Source organism: Ictalurus furcatus, chromosome 2 (assembly GCF_023375685.1).
Source record: "Ictalurus furcatus strain D&B chromosome 2, Billie_1.0, whole genome shotgun sequence".
NCBI lineage: Eukaryota > Metazoa > Chordata > Actinopteri > Siluriformes > Ictaluridae > Ictalurus > Ictalurus furcatus.
In genome coordinates this window covers 23,759,952-23,779,617 of record NC_071256.1, presented here as the reverse complement: position 1 = coordinate 23,779,617, position 19,666 = coordinate 23,759,952, and the positions used below count along the sequence as shown (strand labels likewise).

Below are 19,666 nucleotides of genomic sequence, written 5' to 3'. Positions count from 1 at the left end.
TAATGGTAAAATACAAAGAAATATGGTGTTTAAAATGTAGAACATGACCAGAAACATATTTCCATCACAGGTATTTTGTTGTTGTTCAGAATCTCAATATTTACTCAAAGCAAATAAGCTAAATTAGTTTGGTGTAATGTTCAAAGAAACTGCACCAAAAAAACTTAACTATTTTTTGTACTTGTGAATGTAGCCTACTGAAAGTAAATATTACAATAACTTATGTGTGTAATGCTTATTCACATTTGAGGGTGAAAGTTTTTAATTACCCTCAGACTGTATACACACAACATTTGTGAACTTACCAAGGCAACGCTTTATATAAATTGACTGGAGTTTAAGAAAAGATGATAAAAGTAAGAATAAGAGCTGAATAAATCCTGTAGAGCTAAAGTTTAGAATCAGTTAGTGCAGTAAACCTACTATGAATAAATATTTAAATATAGTGCTTACTTGAGTGAACTCCTCAGGTGTTCTTTGGAAAATGAAGCGTCTTTGGCATGCTCTACATGGAACCCTACCTGATAGGGAAACACTGTACGATTCTACAAAGAAGCTTTAAGGGTTTCCCTAGATGGACAAATCTTTAGGGTTCTAGAGTTTTATAGAGTGTGCACATGTACTATATGGCTATCTACCCTGACTAATTTTTGCATAGTAATATATATATATATATATCCTAATATATGATTGTTTTTGTTATGTTTTTCCCTTTGTTCCCATTTTTATCCTCTAAACTATGAACAAGTCATGTAGAAATCCAACGCTTACTGCTAGACAGAGGAACAGAGCTCTATGTAGTACAGGAGGGTTTTTTTTCTCAAATGATGCCATACTGAGCTAATTCATGCAGCTCCAGATGACTGAATGCTTCCCAGGGGCAGATCACAGTGATATCTGCAAAAGAGAACAACATCTGTGTAGACTTTTAGGTCTGTTATCCTCTTTACATGGTTGCTGATTTAAGGAGTTAAGTATGAGGATTTTATGTAATGCATACCAGTTCCCAAGCCTTCCATTCCAGGAATTTCATCACCAAATCTGTAAATAAAAGCACAAACATGTACGTACACACACACACACACACACACACACACACACACACACACAAAAGAAAATGTAAAAAGGAAAATTATTTAAAAAGTACAATAATAAAATGTAAGGATATAAAGATGGGTGGCAGCAACAGTCTGACTATACGTCGGATAAAGTGCAGATATGTGCAGTTGTTTTGTGCAATATAATGCTGTGTAATATTAAGCTGAGGTAGTTGTATTGAAGAAAATTGCCCACATTCAGTATATAATAAATGTTTATAAACACAGGATGTATAAATGTATACATATTTCTGTCTCAATTATTATTAACATTATAAGCAACATTTATGACTCACACAAACTCCTTCAAAAGCCTTGGGAGGCTCCTGGTAATATTTGTGTGCCAGTTAAAGATAGAGAGAATGTGGCAAGTCCTAAAATCACAAGTTTATTACATCATGTTACTCAAAATGACTTACATATAATCTGTGGAATATAAATTTGATTTAAAGAATAATGTGTCGTATTCAAATGAGAAATTCACCCAAGCAAATAAAGTTTTAAAAAAATAATAAGAGCAGAACATATCAGTTAGAGTTACAAACATTCCACAAAATCCACATTAAAAAACATTAGAAAATAATAATAATTTACCCAATGACGCCTCTCTTGGGTGGTTTGCTTTTGAACTGCCGGGTGGATCTCTGTTTGAAACGCGGTGGGCCCTTGTGTGGAGATCCAGGCCCTGTGGCTCGGGTTGCCATCTTGCTGCCAGCTTTGTGTTCAGACTTGGACATGTTCACATTCATGAATGCAGGCTCTGTTTGTAGGCTCATGGATGAAAGTGATAGATACAGAGTGGACAGAGAGTCTGCATGCAAAGATGTGAATGGATTAGACTAAGGAGATAAAGCCAAGGTCGACTGAAAGACTTATACAACACAGAATATGGAGCATAATTTTATCACTCTGAGCCATGATACAAATATTTAACTATCATAGAAGTTAGTTAAAGAGTTAAATCCATTTTAGATTTGTTGGGAATTTAAATCACCTACTTTAATTTATGACTTCCAAAAATAAGTCGATTATTTATTAGTTTAACTCATCTGTTATAAAATGTAGTGAGTAAAAAGCAGGGATTTTTCCTTGGTAGTGAGTAGATGTCAATAATAATAATAATAATAATAATAACACCATCATCTATTGACTCTCTGTTGAGTTCATTTCAGTGATTGGTGAACTTCCATTCAATTCAAATATTTACTTGCTCTTGGTCTTGTCTATGGTCTAGATATTTTAAACATCTGATTTATTTATTAAAAGCACATGTTGCTGGCTTTAATCTCCAATTCTGCAAGGAAACTCGGCTTCATAATACAGTTTCCTTTTTGGCATATCCAAGCAATTATAAAACCATTAGTAGGTCAGTTTTGTAGGACCACAAGGGCAGTCTACATCTTCCTTATTATCTCTACTAGACTTGATGATTCATAGACTCAATGTAATATCACCAAATTCCAGAGCTACAGTGAGGAGCAGGATTACTGTAACCTCCTCTTCCAGTGACCCTGTAAGCCAGGGTCTGTAAACCTGTAAGGCTCCAGTCTCCTGGCTAGTGGGTATTTAATTAATCTCATTAGAGAAAGGACAGTGCACAACAAGCTGAAGGGACTGAAAGAGCTTTAGCTTATCAGCCAATATAAGCAGAGCGCCTATTTTCAGTCCCCAGCTCAATCCTCAAGCTCAATCAAATTCTGGGGTTTTCTTTTTTTTTTTGCAATACAGATAAGATGCAATCTTTAGTGTTTCATGTGCAACTGTATGTAAAAATGTGATAAGGTACAGAAGGGTCCAAAAGTCTGAGAGCACTAGTGACAAGGTTTCTAATTTGCATTCCTTTCTAATTTAATACAACAATTTTCATTACAAATTATTGTCAACAATGTGAATGAAAAGTAGAATCTAGAAAGAAAAAGTAAAAAAGTAGATTTACATTAATTTCAGAGTTTCTTAGTATTTGGTATGTCTCCATTTTGCTTTAATGACAGTGTGCACTCGAGCTGGCATAGACTCCATAGATTCATGGAAAACCTTATGATCCATTTTAGATCAACTCCATCAGAGTGTCATCTGAAAACATGCTTCAATAGAAAAGATTAGGCATGCGGAAAATCCGACCTTTTGTACAAAGTATCAATAACAAAAATTTGCTTTTGTTTAAATAGGGACCTAGAAATAGTGCAGAATCTTCAATATTAATTATTCAAGATACTGAATATGTACTTGAACTTTATTTATTTTTCAAATTACTAAAAAAAATTCTTAAACCTTCTGTTTATTTCCAATTCTACATAAAACCCAGATTTTCAATGTGGTCACAAATTTGTTTTTTGTTCAGGTTTTTCAGTTAAAAAAAAAAAAAGTTTATTTAAATTAATTTAAAATCATACAGGATTTAAAAACAGACATAACAAACCAGAAGGTAACTAAGTTTAAGAGAGGAGAAATTTGATTAACACTTTATCTTGTGGAATTATAGGTCAAATGAACTGTGAATTTAGCAGAAAGTTTTCAAATGATAAAAGGAAAAAATGAAAGTTGTTACAGTTCATGATCTGTGGTGTATCGGTAGTGTAATCACAAAACTTCTTGGGTACATTCAGGGCATGGTCCTGAAGATACATATCAAGTTTCATGATGATACATAGATGCATTGCTGAGATACACCCTCACATCCTGTTTTTTTGCATTTGCCAGGGCGTTACAGAAGAACGGTTTTGAATATCAAAATTCCTTCACTAACTTTTTTCAGACAGGTCTCACGATGATGTGAGCCAAATTCAGTGAAGACTGGAAAAACATTTGGAGGAGGAGCAGCAAAAATGGCAGTTAGATTTAAGCATTTTTAGCATGTTATTGCATGTTAACTTTTTGTAACTGTCACAAAATTTGTTGCATATCCTCAGGTCATGGTCCTGAGGATGCCTACCATGTTTTCTTTCTAGTGCCCAAAGTCGTTGCTGAGATACAGTCTCACGTCCTGTTTGGTGCCATCACCATCAGATTCGTTGGCCCATTACAGGCAAACTGGAATAATAAAATGTCTTTTGATAACTTTTATGACACTGTGCCACGGAGGAGGGAGGGAGGGGCCGGGAGGGGCCAGGAGGGGCCAGGCTGTGAGGATGCTTTGTATTTGAGCTATGTTTGTGTGTCACTGCTATGTTTGAGTTTTGTTTATCATTGAACTTTACTTTTATGTTCAGCTGTTTCTCGGCTTGTCCTTGCCCATCTTTGGAAGTTACAGACACGTACTCTGACTCGTTTTTGGTTTCTTGGTTCTGGTTATGCCCTGTTTGCACTGTCTACCAATCTCCGGAATTTCTGCCTGTGTTTTGATTATGTTTTTTACCTAACAACTTGGAATTGTTTGCCTGTCTGTTTTTTAAATAAAAACTCATGCTAAACTTTAGACTTTGCTTCAATTGCACAATAAACTTACCTTCTTCTATATGCTTTTATCGGAACTAGATAAAATACATTTTATGACGGCATTCATTATCTCTTCTTATTACTTATTAAGTCCCCTTTCTCCAGAATATATTCATATAAAAATAGCTCTGTTGGACATTTTCTGGGTTTCTTTTCTGTCATTCTTCAGTTGTTACTGTTTCGTTTTCTGTTCTCATCTAGAATTACTTTTGTCATCTGGACATGCTGTCTCTTCGTATCTCCACATAGTGCTGGAGTCTATTTGGTCTGTATGTTTAAATTTCATGCATTCCTTATATATTTTATTCCATATTTATTTTTGTTTTTACATTAGTGTACTTTATAAGGATAAGTAACTGGAAGACACAATATTTATGGTCTTAAATATATATTTTTTAATGTTAAGTATATCTTATTTAATTGCACTTAACTCTTAGTTCGAACTACATAATGCCAATTTGCAGCTACCCAGAAAAGGGGATATTTGAAGAGTACATCTGATTACATTCTCCTGCACACAGGAGACAGTTCTGCTAACAAGTATCTGCTGGATTTTGTTTAGTTTTTTAATAAAATTGGTCATAGGTGGCCTGGAATGTTGGAATTGCATAAAAATGCCAATGTTAGTGATTTTTCAGTATTCTTGTAAACATTTCACCACTGACATTTTAATGTTGCTGAACTTGCAGACACTGTGAGTCTACTCTCCTATCTAGACTCTCCTACAGTATGTACACTAACGTACATACTTACATATACATACAGACCTCATGACCTATTAAGCTAGAAAACACTTCCTCCTCCAGCACAGTGTGAGTAAGTTAGTGGAGACTGTAAATAGGTTGATTGCCCTAGCTTGGTTAAAAGGGTCAAATACAATGGTTCTTTCTTTTAACTAGCTTAACTTTTCATTAATAATTCACTTCTCTATCTAACACACAGCTCTCTCTCTCTGTCTCTTGGATGCACTGTCAAATTAAAGGTATATTTTAGGCCAAATGTTTACATACACCCACGATAAAGACATTCAAACTTTTCAAAACTCCACACATTTAATGTTACCATACATTATCTGTGTTAACTCAGTTAAGGTACTGTTTTACATTTCCAGGTAATTTAAAAATAATAGCTTCATTTATTAATAGCAAAAATTCATTTATTTCTGTTTTTATTTACTTTATGAGATTTTCAGTAAGTCAAAAGTTTACATACACTTTGTTAGGATTTGGTGGCATTGTCTTTTAATTACTTGAACTTTAACCAAACGCTTTGGGTAGCCTTCTACAAGCTTCTGATAATTCTTTGCTCAAATTTTTGCTCATGCCTGATGTAACTCAGTCAGGTTTGTGGGCTTTCTCAGACATGCTTTTTTTTAGTTCAACTTACAAATTCTGTTCTAAAATAGTTCTGTGGGATTCAGGTCAAGGCTTTGTAATGGACAGTCCAATTTCACTTTGATATCCTTAAAACATTTTATTGTAAATTTAAAGGTAGAGAAGACCTACTGTAATAATGCTAATGTCAGATGTTACTTCAATATTACTAGATAATACTCCTTCCTCGTGATATCTATCTATTTTATAAAGTGCATGCTGCCTGAGGACAGCTCACAATATTATTCCGCATTGCACTCATCCAACTCACAACCTACTCGTCAAGCTACCATCTGGTAGGCGTTTTTGAAGCTTACAGTCACGGACAAATTAGCTGAGAAACAGTTTTTATTTGCAGGCCATTAGACTTCAAAATGACTGCATGTCACTTTAAGCATATAAAATGTAATCTTAAGCACATTTTATAGGACATTTTCCACTGTGTCACTATTTCGCTTTTGCTTTTGACTGTATATACTCAGTTATTTTCTACTGCTCTTTATAAAATAAATATTGTACCCACTGCATTTAAATATTCTATTTGTTCTATTTGTATTTATAGAACTTTAAACTGAAAATTAAACCTTAAATTGAACATTAAACCTGACTTAGCAGGTTTGCAGAGCCTCACCACATTGTATTTTGCATACTGTGCATATGAGAAATAAAATGACTTTGACCAGTCCATTTCAAGCAAAACACATGATGCTGTCACCCCCATGCTTCACAGTTGTCTCAACCTTTTCCTCCATACATAGCACTGAACATTATGGCCAAACTGTAACATTTTGCATTTTAATGCATGTGGCTCAGGTGGTTGTCCACTAATCATAGGGTTGGTGGTTCGATTCCTGGCCCACATGACTCCACATGGCAAGACACTGAATCCCAAGCTGCTCCCGATGGCAAGCTAGCGCCATGCATGGCAGCTCTGTTGCCATTGGTGTGTGAGTGTGTGTGAGTGTGTGTGAATGGGTGAATGAGAACCAGTGTAAAGCGCTTTGTAGAGCCGCTAAGGTTAAAAAAGCGCTATAAAATTGGAGACCATTTACAATTTTGTGGTTTCATCTAACCAGAAAATACCTCTCCACAAGGATGGAAATCACCTACAAACTTCAGGCTGGCTTTTTTATGCTAACCCTTTCAGGCTGTTGTCTTGGGGTTTAGTTGAACCTTTCAAAGTTCATTCATCCCTTAGAGTTAATTTGTGCCTCTTTCCTGAACAATGCAGTGTGTTGGTTTCAAGATGTTTATATTTGCATACAATTTTTTTGTGCAGATGCTTCTGGTACCTTCAGTTGTTTGAAAATTGCTCCAAAGGAGGAACCAGACTTCTGGAAGTCCACAATAATTTTCTGAGGTCTTGGCTGAGTTGCTTGGATTTGCCCATGGTATCAAGGGCAAAAGGCACTGTCTTTAAAGTTAGGCCCTTTTACAGCCACAGGTGCACTCCCAGTTAATTCTTAATTATGGCAATTAGGAGATTCTAAAAGTCATTACATCAATTTCTGTAAAGAATCTAGTCCAGTAGCAAAACTACACTGGAACACCGACTCACAATGTTCTCACCATGCTTAAATACTTCACCATACTTCCATAATTATTTTATGGAGTTGTAGTTCCGAAACATTTACATTTTAACCACAAAACTCACTGCATCTATGGTATAAAGCTAATTTGTTTTAATCAATTAACATTTAACACCCGAATATCACTGTCATTAGATGTTACAGGATTGTATTTAACTTTAAAAGTAAACTTTGGTATGTGGTTACTTATTTTATTTGATTAATTCTCTCTTTTAGTAAATGATTAAAGACAGTAATTTAAATGTATATATACACAGTATAAGGCTGTAGGTAATGCCACTGCCAAAGTTAATTTCAGAACTGTTAAATATCTGCTGCAACACAATATTTTTAACCTTGTCTACTGTACATTTTCCATTAGGTGGGGCCATTGCCTCACTGCAGAAGCTACATCTCTGTTCCTTCTCCACTAGAGTGCACACTAGTTCACATAGTGAAAATAAGTGATGCTGTTGCATAGTCCGGAGAGGAATATCCCTAGGAGCTGGCTATATTAATTAATTCTTTCATTTATTCAATAACCACATTATGTCAGGTTTATAGTGAATTTGGAGCTTGGCAATACAAATAAATACAAAGACTAGTAAATGCACAAAACAGTGCATATTAACTAGACAGGACAACAGAACAGTGTTGTGTGGGAAAATGACTCTGTAAACTATTGTGTAGTGTAGTGCAGTAATAAGTTTAGCAGCAATATTGCAAGGGAAAAAAAAGAGTCTTATAATTGTAAAAGTGTCCCATAGCCGCATTATAAAGTTCAGATATACAATGATGTTCATACTAGAGTCATACTGAGTTAGGGTTTTGACCAGTCCAGGTGAGTGTTGGCTACAATATGTTGAGTATTCTGACTGGCTCAATGAAGAAGCTCTTTTGGAACCTGGTGGTGGTTGCATGGATGCTCCTGTACCTACTACCAGATGGCAGGAGTGTAAAGAGTCTATGAGAAGGGTGGGAGGGGTTGTCCACAATGCTTCTAGCCTTCCGGATGCAGCAGTACACCTTCTCCCCCTGTAGAAGGTGTTAAGGATGCGACGAAGGAGATCTTCAACCACCACAGGAAGTGAAGGCACTGCTCCATTCTGTGAGCTAGTTCACCTCCTCCGGGTATGGCGACTCATCATTGTTGTTAATGAGACCTCAAACTGTAGTATTATCAGCAAACTTGATGATGTGATTGAAGTGGTACTTTGCAGCTCAGCCATGAGTCCACAGTGCCAACAGAAGTGGACTGAGCACATGGCCCAGGGGAGTGCTTGTGTTCAGTGTGGTGGTTCTAGAGTTGGTGCTGGCAATTGAACAGGGGTCTCACAGCCAGAAAGTCCAGAATCCAGGAGTAGAAGGAGGTGTTCAAACCCAGCAGGCTCAGTTTTTCTCTTAGTTGCTATGGGATGATTGTGTTGAATAAAGTGGGTGAGATAAAGGTGGATGGAAGCAGATATGGCATTTACTATTGAGTGGTTAGGGCAGTAGGCATACTAGACATGGTCCAGTGTAGTGGGAAGACTGCTCTTTGTGTTTCATGACTAGCCGCTCAAACCACTTCATGATGATAGATGTGAGTGCAACTGGCTAGCTGTTATTAAGGCATGATGCTGGTCATCTTACAGCATGCACAAAAGTACCACTACTTGGGTCACAGAAATGTTGAAGATGTCTATCAGGATATCTGCAAGCTAATCAGTACATTCCCTGAGCACCCAACCAGGTATGTTGTCAGGACCAGCAGCTTCAGTGGACAATTTTCCTGATGTCCACTGCAGGTGGAAGTTGAGATATCTTCCCTGCCAGCATGTTGTTCTATGCTTTGTATCATTCAGTGCACCTGAGAGCGAGGCATCACCATCATCACAGTCTGTGATGGCCTGAATACCTTGCCTTTGTGTTAGAAAGTGACTGTGGATTATTTGTGCATAGTTGCACTTTGCCTTTCTGATGGCCCTGGATATGTGGGTCCTTGAGGGCTGCCTTGTCCTGACCTGAAGGCTGTGTATCGGGTTTTCAGTAGGGTGTGCACTTCCGCAGTCAATTTTATAGTATATAGTCAAATACTCATTGGCACAAAGGAGGAAGACAGCAAATTTCACTTCGTCACATTTCTTTGGATGATTTGATTTTCTAGAAAATAATCTGTCTGATACATGCATCCTTTCTCCTGATTCTTGCAGGTTACAAAATACATGGAATATTGAGCAGGGTGAACATTTCACAGTCTGTGCCTGAGGAGACTGGCAAGCCCAGACAATGAGCCAATCGAGATTTGTACACTTATCCCTCTGATGATTAGTGCCAAGTGCCTTTGGCTAGTTGTATGACAAATGTTGAAACCAAGAAATAATGGTTGTTAGGAAATTATCTTTTGTTGAATCAAAAGCTACAGACTGATTGGTTCAGATTTAGTAAGGAACCAGTGTTAACAATCTCTGTACAGCTGTACTCCACAGCTTTGGGGAACCAAAAGCCAGTAAATTCAAGTGTGAAAGGAAATTTTGTAGTCAGCTTAAGCTTTCATAAATTAGTCAGTCTAAAGTGTCTAAAGTTCTTAGCAGGCACCAAATGTACCTTAGCACTTTGATTCTGAGGGCCATATTCAGAGTTGATGACTTAAGTCCAAAACTTACATCTATATTTATGTGGAAAAGTTCCTCCAATTCAAAGTTGGTTTATCCATGTATTTAAGTAGATTTTCTGCATAGCCCATTCAGATTTTTAAAACCAGCTGTATGTAGTTCATGCCTCCAATCTTATTAGATTTTTCATGAGTAAGGTGCCTGAAATTTTTCATTTGTGTCTAGACCAGCACTTTTAAATATTAAACACTCGCTAAACACTTTCCTACAGGTAAAAAGAAAAATCAGTGATAGAAAATATGGACTGAAGAAGGAAATAACCATTTTTTTCTTTGCTGTAAAATGTAATAAAAAAAAATGAGACTATATTTAATCAATATTACATGAGCATGAGGGTGGTTATACTGAATTTTAACACGGCTGTGATTTAGCCGTAGGCACACGGCTGCAGGCCAATTGCCATAGTTAATCACAGCAGTGCCGATATTTAGTATAACCGCGAAATTGCAACTGCAATATTGCTTTTATATTACAGTTCTATAAACAAGAAATTAATCATGAGAAACTGACATTTCGGACACAATATGTTTTGTATATTTTTGCTCTGCTAGATGAAATAGATCCTGATAAAACTACACTTGCTTTATACATGAAGAATGGTAGCTTTCATTATTTCGTTTACAGTAAATTACATTTTTTATGTGTACATAAAAATATATACCTATATATTATGAACACCAAATAAACCATTAACGTTGTGTAATTGAAAAAGTTTTTACCGTGTGAATTGTTTCCTAAAATGCCACACAAATATGTGCACTGCTAAACAAGAAACCAAATGTGGGGAAAGAAGGTGTTTTCGATGCATGCATGGAACCTGAAAGTAAAATAGATGATAGGCGCATTCTCTGTCTCAACAAGTTTTATTTTGAACAACCCCAACTTCCAAAATGTTGTTGGTAAAGGATGTAATTTGATCTCAGCACTTTGTTTGGACAGGCTAGACATAACTTCTGGAATAAACGCACCTCCTTCTTTATGCTTTCTGTGAAATGAAACTTAGTGCAGCACAGTCCTCAGACTGAACACTGGTGGACCTATACAAAAGAGATCCCATGACATAAGTTTCATTACTCCTTCTTATTACTCTTAAGGTAAGCTACAGTTCTCTTTCTCAGGAATATACTCATGTAAAAATAGTTTTGTTGGAAGTTTTCTTAGTTCTATTGGAAGGTTTTTAGAGTTTTTTTTTTTTTGCCATGATTAAGTTGTTAATGTTCGTTTTTACAGTTTCTCCTAAAATGGTGTCATCTAGAATTTGCTTTGTCATCTGGACTCTGCTGTCTCTTCATGTTACACAGGGCTGGAATCTATTTGGTCAGTATGTTAAAATTTCAGATTGTATAACATTTTTATTGTGTGCATGTTGCTTTTTCTTCAAATATATATATATATATATATAAATGCACTAAATTAAGGTGACTACTTGGAGGACATTAACATTTATGGCACAGAAAGTACAGTTTTTCCACAAAAAAAGCATATGTTGTACTTACTTAATCTGAACTACATAATGTCAATTTGCAGATGTCCAGAAAAAGGGACCACCTCGTGAGGGTGGATTGCGGTTGGTGGGAGGTGACCTGCCCAATAAAGGTCGTGTGGAGGTGTACCATGATGGCCAGTGGGGGACAATCTGTGATGATGATTGGGACCTGAATGAGGCCCAGGTAGTGTGCCAGCAGCTTGGTTTCCCTGGAGCTGTCTCAGCCATAGCAGGAGGAACATATGGAGAAGGCAAGTTCTAAATTCAGAAGATGTGATAATAGAGATGATCATTAAATTACATTTACTGCAATCCCTGGTGAAGATAAAGTGGTTACTGCAGATGAGTCATGAATTATTCATATAATTATTTAGATGGGATTGTGTTTTAGGTTCTGGTCCTATTTGGCTTGATGATATGAAATGCAAGGGATCAGAGAGCTTTTTGTCCAGCTGTCACTTTAAAGGCTGGAGTGTTACTGACTGTACTCACAAAGAGGATGCAGGGGTGGTCTGTGAAAGTGGTAAGCCATCTCATAGTTAAATGTACGGTATATCTTCAGAATTATCATAAATCATTTTCATAAAATTGTTTTCACCTTAAAATGAAATAAATCTGTTTGTTACCTTTAATGAATTGATTAGGTCTTTCATGTTAGGTCTGGCATCTTCATCTACTTTGAGTTGTTTCAAATATTTACAGGAGAAGATATGGACAACAACCATATGTTCAAAATGGACCACAGCCTGGGCCTCTCTGAAGAGCTTGGGAGACTTTTTGATAGTGGGGACAACTGTGATTTCAATATTCTGGTCCGTGACCCCAGTGAAGACCAAGCTGGACAGAACACAATTTGTGTCCATGGGCTAATTTTCTCTCTCTACCCTCAGTTTAATATCTCTAATAGTTCCAACAACCTCACAGTTGAAATTAGCCAAACCTGCCATCCCCATATCTCCAGCTTCTTAAGGTAAGTTCTACTGATTGAAATAACTCATCCAGCAAGATTCTTATTTTTAGGTCTCATGACATGCAATTCCTTCCAGGTATCTGTACACACGCAAGGTTGACGTCACCATCTCTTCAGCCCAGTGCCTACACCAGCTAGCTTATATCTATCAGTTGCAGCAGCTTTTGGAGGAGATAGGCAAAGTCTTTACTTCGTTCCTTCCTCAGGACAGTACTTTCCGTACCCAAGTGTCCCTGTATGAGTACGGTGTCCGTTCAAAGGACATGCTGCTTCAGGAAAATGTTCTTCAGTACCTCTCCTGGAATTTTGAATTTCTTGTTGACGCTCCAGTATGGAAAACTGTCTCCATACACATGATGAAGGCACTTCTGTCTCGTTCAGACTTAGTGGTGAAGGATGAGTTTTTTGTGCTTCAGGCCCTAGAAGACTCAATCAAAGAGAAAGGAGAGACAGTTAGTTTAGAAGACAAGGTCAACCTACTGAGTCACATTCGCTTCTCCATGATTCCAGTAGAAAAACTTTATGATATTCAGTTCAGCTCAGGCATGTACCAAAGCAATGAAGCATTTTACCAAAGGGCTTTGCTGAAAGGCTTCCTATTCAATACACTGCCTTTCTCAAAGATCAAAGAGCGTTTTAATAACTTTGAAGACTATCTGCCCAGGATCTACACTTCTGAGCCATGGAGCACTGTCATCAATTACACTTCCAACATTGGCTCTAACAATTACCGTGGCCATCATTATAATTATGGGTATAATTCTGGCTATAATTCTGTCTCATTTATGACTCCTGCCCATAACAGTGTGATTTACAAGCACCAAACAATTAATTGGTTAGTGCAGGTTCTTCAAAATAGTTGGGAATGTTCTAACCAAGGTTTCTCTTGTGACTCTTTGCCTGTAGCGAGACTCTATAGCCAAAACAGCCTGAATAATTATGAGCACACTATTCGCTTCAACAACAAGCTGATTCTCTCATGTGGGGCTGAAAACATTGTGTTCCATGTCCAAGATTTTAAAAGTGGCAAAGCTATAGTTCCAACCAACAGCAGTATGGGTCTGCCCCATCCCTGCCCTAATGAGTATAGCTTTACTTTTGTTGTGCGTCCAGAGTACATCTGATTACATTCTCCTGCACATGGGTCTCTGCTAGCATTTTTGTTAAAATTTTTCTATCAAATTATTAGCATGTCAATGTTAGTGATTTCTTTTAGTAATTCAGTAAAAATTTCCTATCTGTTAATGTGAAAAAAATCAACATGATCAAATTAAAGGTTGCTGAACTTCAGCATGCAAACTCTGTAAGTCTATTGACTAATGTTTTCAATCATTGTGTTATTGTAGACCAGTACTTGGCCAAAGACCTGTCCTTTGCATTTAAAATAATATAAAGTATGATGTACAAGAAAAGACAATGCACACACTGTATAAGCACATAAATTACAAAATAATACATTATACAGTTTACAGGACATTATACAAAAAAATATTAAAGTACAATAGACTTATACATAAGACACGTATTGATATAGATCTCATGGTGATAAAGAAAGAAAGATTTTAAAAAAAAATGGGGTTTACCAAGGTAAAACATGGGGGAGTCATGGCCTTTAAATCTTAGGATCATGTAATGAAAAAGAGCAATTGCTTGCAAGGTCTAATAGGTGAAACAGTGGCTGAGGATGTTGGAGAAATAAATTAGTGCCTGTCACAAAACAAATCATAACGTTTCAAAATCTAATTTTGAAGTTAATATAAAGTTTTACATGACGACATTGACAGGTGGAATAGGGATAAATATTGAACCTCTTTTGAGTGAAAGTCAGCAGCCTAATATTGTGAGGTAGAGGGAGGGGAAGATTTTGGTGATACTTTGTTTAAGGAACACAAAATTATTCATTAAGGTTTTGTTATTTGTTATTTAAAAAAAAAAAGGTTTATTCAGTGTGCATTAGACTTCATTAATAAATACATGTACTCTATGAAAAACCAGTCATCTTCTCAATAGCATTTCTTATGTGGTTTTCACACTTGGGGCTGTTTAAGCCCAGAGTTTGTTATGATTGGTGAAGTGTGAATGCTGTTTTAGTGGCTGGAAGAGATTTAGAGACCCAACCTGCATTCTTAAAATTAAAGATTCTTCAATGGTTCTTTACAGCACCGTAGGTTCTGCAAAGAACATTCTTGTTGTCCAGAACCATTTTTCATTGTATAGGGCTCTTGAGTTGAGCTATATTGTCCGTTGGAGATTAAAGAAGTTCTTGATGTTTCATTATAGATGATTCAGAGCGGTGTACTGGTTCTTCAAGGTAAGGTATCATTCCTTAACAGATTAAAGTGAACCCCAGGTTCTTGGTGGGACTGGAAAAGGTTCTCCTAACATCACTGTTAAGATCCTTACTTTGGTTCCTTAAAGCACTAACTAAGGGTTTTTTTTAAGAGAACTTGGTTCCTTGGAGCACTGCTGTGAAGAACCATTGCTGGGTTCTTTAAAGCACCAGTAAATAGATAAAAGGTTATTTGTGCAATTTGAAAGGGTTCTCCTATGGCATCAGGCTAAAAATCCATTTTAGGTTCTAATTGGAACCTTTATTTTTAAAAGTGTGGTCCTCTTAAAAATGGTTGTCTGGGGTTTGTTTCAACCAAACTAACATATTATTTTTTTAAGTAATGAATAAGCATAATGCCTACCATTTTTCAAACTTGAATGCACAAGTATTTGAGATAATTGTGAAAACGCCCTTTGTTTAACCAAGTTGTTTGCAAAACTACTACTACTGCTACTACTACTACTAACTTGTTCGCAAAAAACTAGCAACTTAAATAACACGGTAGGCTCAATATCGTAGATCTTGATGGCATAGCGAAGAAATGTATGCTAAACTGATGCAGCTAAAATTGGGTCAACTTTAAACTCTGTGTTTAGTTGATGAATGAAATCATATTGTGCAAACACAAAAGGCCTATTGTAATCAGATACTTGTGAATTTTTAATGATTAGAGGTTACATTTTTAACAAAAAATAACAGTTAATTTAATATTAAATTAATATTAAATTAATATTCATATATTAACAATATAGCGTTTATATAATATTTTGGACAAAAGATTGGACTAAAGTCAGCTGGTCTGTTTCCAATCTTCAACTGTCCAGTTTCAGTGAGCCTGTATCTGCTGCTTCAGATTCCTGTTCCATGCTGACAGGAGTGGAATCTGGATGTAAAGTGCGGTTATTTGAGTTGCCATAGCCTTTTTGTCAGCTTAGATCAGACTGTCCATTCTCTCCTATCCTCTCTGCCAATTTGGACACAGGGCTAGAGACAAAATTGGCTGTGCTTCCTGTGTGGGAGGGATGGCATTACTCTCTCCCCAGTCAATCATACTCTTTCCCTTGTGAATGTGAATTTAGGTAATTAATTCATGCTCAAGAGTTTGTATAACAAGGTTTCAAATATGCGTATTGCACTTAAGATCATAAGTAATAATGTCATTTTTATTATTAGTCGTTATTACATTGTCTGCCACAGTATTGCTTATAGACTATATATTCATTGCCTCGTACCCACAGTTTATGTTTATGGTTCTTGTTGTCATATTTTTGGTTGTTTTGTTTTTTGTACTTTATTTAATAAATTATCTGTACTTGTATTCGCCTCCACCTCCCATTCTTGACAACCTTTCATAATGCTGTACAGACATGTATTTCCCCTTTCTTTTGGGATTACTTTGAATAGAAGTGGGAATAAAGGGTGTACTAAGCAATTTCCCAGTATGACTGCTTTACCTTATGCAGTTCATGATAGGATATTATTAGTCATATATTATGAGCAAGTCTGTGCAGGCCTATGAACATCTAAGAACCACTGAACGGGAGATTACAGTACATTACATCAAGAAAAGTGAAGGTCTGACTCCTGCAACCATATTTAATAAATTTCCATTGCCCCTGGACTACTGGCTTAAATATGTAATATATTAATGTTAAACAATATCAGAGAAAAAGTGTGGTAAATGTTGTGAATGTCTACACTGGTAAACTGTTAGATGTGGATTCTTCTGTAAATACACATGTGCACCAACTTTGTTTTTAACAGTGCCTACATATAGACTATGTAGTAAATGTCCTCTTAGGGCATTTTTTGGGAATTCAGAGTTGGTGACTTAAGTCCAAAAGTTATATCAGTATTTATGCAAGGAAATGTATGCATATTCAGAGTTCAGTTAAACAGCTCCTGAAGTCAATTTTCTGGGTGCGCCATTCAGATTATGCAAATCACCTGCATGTAGTTCAGATTTCCGCAGTTGGCAGATATTTCTTGAATACAAGTGTCTAGAGTGGGTTTTTAGGAGAATCTAGGTCACCAACTTTAAGCCCCAAAAAATCAGGGATAGAAAATGTGGACTGAAAAGAAGAAAATAATTATTCTGTTACATTTACAGCATATTTTAAGTAAGCATTGTTCATAATAATTTACATAAAATAAAAATTCAGTCCTTGAGTTAAGCATTATTTTTTTTAGTAATATGCAGTCTGCTCAGATGTCCTCCAAGATCATTTGCCTCAAATGTTAGCCTCAAATGACATTCCATATATTTTTTAGCATATTTACAGGCCAAACGATACATTTCATTTGTGACATATCATGTTTATATCAAACTCTCAGACAGTGGCTTTGAACTGAATAATGCATTTAACTTTACGGTCAGAACTGTAAGTAAATGAGAGATGTCTCTGGTTTACTTAAACTCCACTATGCTTACATGACTTCCGTAACATAAGAATAGTCCTTAAGTCCTTAGGTCTTTGATGTGTGCTATTTCAGTATTAAGTCCTGACTGTGCGTATAACTCAACTCTAAATATGGACTTTTTGTACCTGTAATTACTAAAAAAATCATTTACTGTACAATATTTTTGTGATATTGTATTTTCTAACCCAGAAAAAAAATTGAATGATTGATTTTACAATACCTGCAAGCTAATGGCCAAGTAAAAGGATAGGTTTTACATGTTTTATGTGTTTTCTGTAAGTACTATACGATTACAGATTGGTTTAAAGACTGACCATTTGACTGAAGTAAATATACAAATGCACATAAGAAGATTAGTATATTACTGTAATGCATTTGTAAAAGTGGGCACATCCTCAGTAGTTACATTAGGTTTGTGTTTCGTTTATTTGTAACTACAAAAGTATTAAACACTGGATATAAAGTGTGACTATAAAAACACTGTACGTGTACAGAATGTAATGATTTTTCCTCTGATAATGAATCAAATAATAAGTTTTTATGTTTTCTTTTTGTCTAGACTTTTTGTGAGCAGTTTTTAGTTCCTGTTTTCCCAAATTGCTGACTTTTAGAATCGTTTCCCTGTCTGACTCGTGTGTTACGACATGATTCAACATATCAGATACAAAACAAGTTACATGTTAAATAGTTGTCATTTATTCTATGAGAAGAACGATATCTCCTGTCTTAACATACAGTATAGCATATACTATATACTGTGTCTATAACATATACTATATACAATAGTAAATCATTTGTTAACGCTAAAGACACTCTCTTACTTTAGCTCATGAATTTATGGGTTCTCTCTTTCTCTTGAGAACACTTTTGTGACTTTTTTCTCGACAACTCACATCACAGTAATATGTCTTTCTCTCTTAGTTCCCAAAACATGCTACCACTGTTCTCCCTGCTGTTTTTTACCTTGACTGATGAGCATACTGTTGCTGAGGCACATGACTGTCTGATGATTTGTGTCTAACCAATGAGAATTAAAACGATTGTCCAATATATATACTCTCGTCTTTTTGAATAAACGTTAAGACTGTGTGTGTGTGTGTGAGTGTGTGTCTTATGGCAACTCTCCCAAGTGCTCAAATCAGGATATAGCTGTGGCGGTGTGATGGTGCCTTTTATTCTCATCCTCATCAAGTTCATATTTTATATTTTCTACATCATCAAAAGATTTTCTAACTTCCCTTTTTTGTTGTTGCCAAAAACCGCATACATCTTTGTTACATGGTAACAGTTTCGAATACGGATCCGTCATTAATGATTAACTACACAGGAAGAAATTAATAACGCAATATTAACATTCCAGTAACTACTATTAACTAACTAGAAACTCTGATTAACGAATTAGTGAGTAATAGCACACGGTCGTAGTATGCAGTCGTTCACTATTAGCTAATCAATAACTACTATTTCTCTCATGCCTATTCTAAAGTGTAATTCTAAAGTGTTACCTTGTACATTTGCTTGTGCCCCAACCTCCATTACCCTCAGTGCAAAATAAAGGCACATAAATGCATATAGTGTTTGGCACAAATCCCACATTAGACTGAACCTTTCTGTTGACAATAATTAATGTAAATCTACATTTTCACAGTTTTTTTTTTCATTATTATTTTTTATGTTGAATCAGATTTTTACTTTTGTAATATGTGAGAGCAGACATTTTTCAATGACTGTAAGAAGATAGCACTCTTTTGTACACTCTTTGTACCCTGGCAGCTCGTGTAATCTTTCACATGGTTTTCTATGAAGTGTAGAGAGCATTTGTCTATTTTACATATTCAAAGGCATCTATGAATAATAGAAATGTATTTGTTTATTCGTTAACAAAAAGGAGGCCCCAAACTGTGTCCCATAGTTTGAATACCACTGCATTGTGTTCTGATTACTAAAAATTTAACTCACTATGAACTCATCATGAAAGACCCGAAGGCCTGTTGCAATATGATTGAGAAATGACACTGAGGTTGTGTGTCATCAGTCGGCATTCCCTAGAGATGTTTCACATATCTGGAGAGGAATGACCGGAGAAGTTGAGTTCTGCATGCGTCAAAATTATAGGTTGCCCTCTTTGATATTGCAGCAATTGTTCTAATACAAAATTGCATGCCTGTGTGTTATTGTTACTGCTTGTTGCCACAATAAAGAAGCAGAACTTAGCTATGAGATTGGTTGGCCCTCTGCTGGAGCAATGCAGCATTGCTGCCTTCTGCTTTCTGTATGCTGCTAGCGAACTGAAGCCCAAATTGACAGTTAAATTATTGTATGTAGTAAAA

At 36.1% G+C, this 19,666-nt stretch overlaps 2 protein-coding genes across 3 annotated transcripts; one reads left to right on the top strand and one right to left on the bottom strand.

Annotated features, from left to right (window-relative positions):
• Positions 1-30: 30 nt before the first annotated feature.
• Positions 31-10,963, bottom strand: LOC128625620 (retinal cone rhodopsin-sensitive cGMP 3',5'-cyclic phosphodiesterase subunit gamma-like). 2 transcript variants are annotated; one of them, XM_053654108.1, is made up of 4 exons: positions 10,847-10,963; positions 1,692-1,908; positions 1,001-1,041; positions 31-897 (listed from the first exon to the last, which is right to left on the bottom strand). In XM_053654108.1, the coding sequence occupies exons 2-4, from the start codon at positions 1,871-1,873 to the stop codon at positions 821-823; spliced, it is 300 nt and encodes a 99-aa protein (XP_053510083.1). In that variant the 5' UTR covers positions 1,874-1,908; positions 10,847-10,963; the 3' UTR covers positions 31-820. The 2 variants fall into 2 exon arrangements, with proteins under 2 accessions (XP_053510083.1, XP_053510074.1); XM_053654099.1 differs by lacking the exon at positions 10,847-10,963 and having other exon boundaries at positions 1,692-2,092.
• Positions 10,963-15,591, top strand: LOC128625613 (galectin-3-binding protein A). Its single transcript, XM_053654086.1, has 6 exons — positions 10,963-11,221; positions 11,358-11,444; positions 11,655-11,864; positions 12,005-12,136; positions 12,316-12,583; positions 12,660-15,591. The coding sequence occupies exons 2-6, from the start codon at positions 11,369-11,371 to the stop codon at positions 13,705-13,707; spliced, it is 1,734 nt and encodes a 577-aa protein (XP_053510061.1). The 5' UTR covers positions 10,963-11,221; positions 11,358-11,368; the 3' UTR covers positions 13,708-15,591.
• Positions 15,592-19,666: the final 4,075 nt, after the last annotated feature.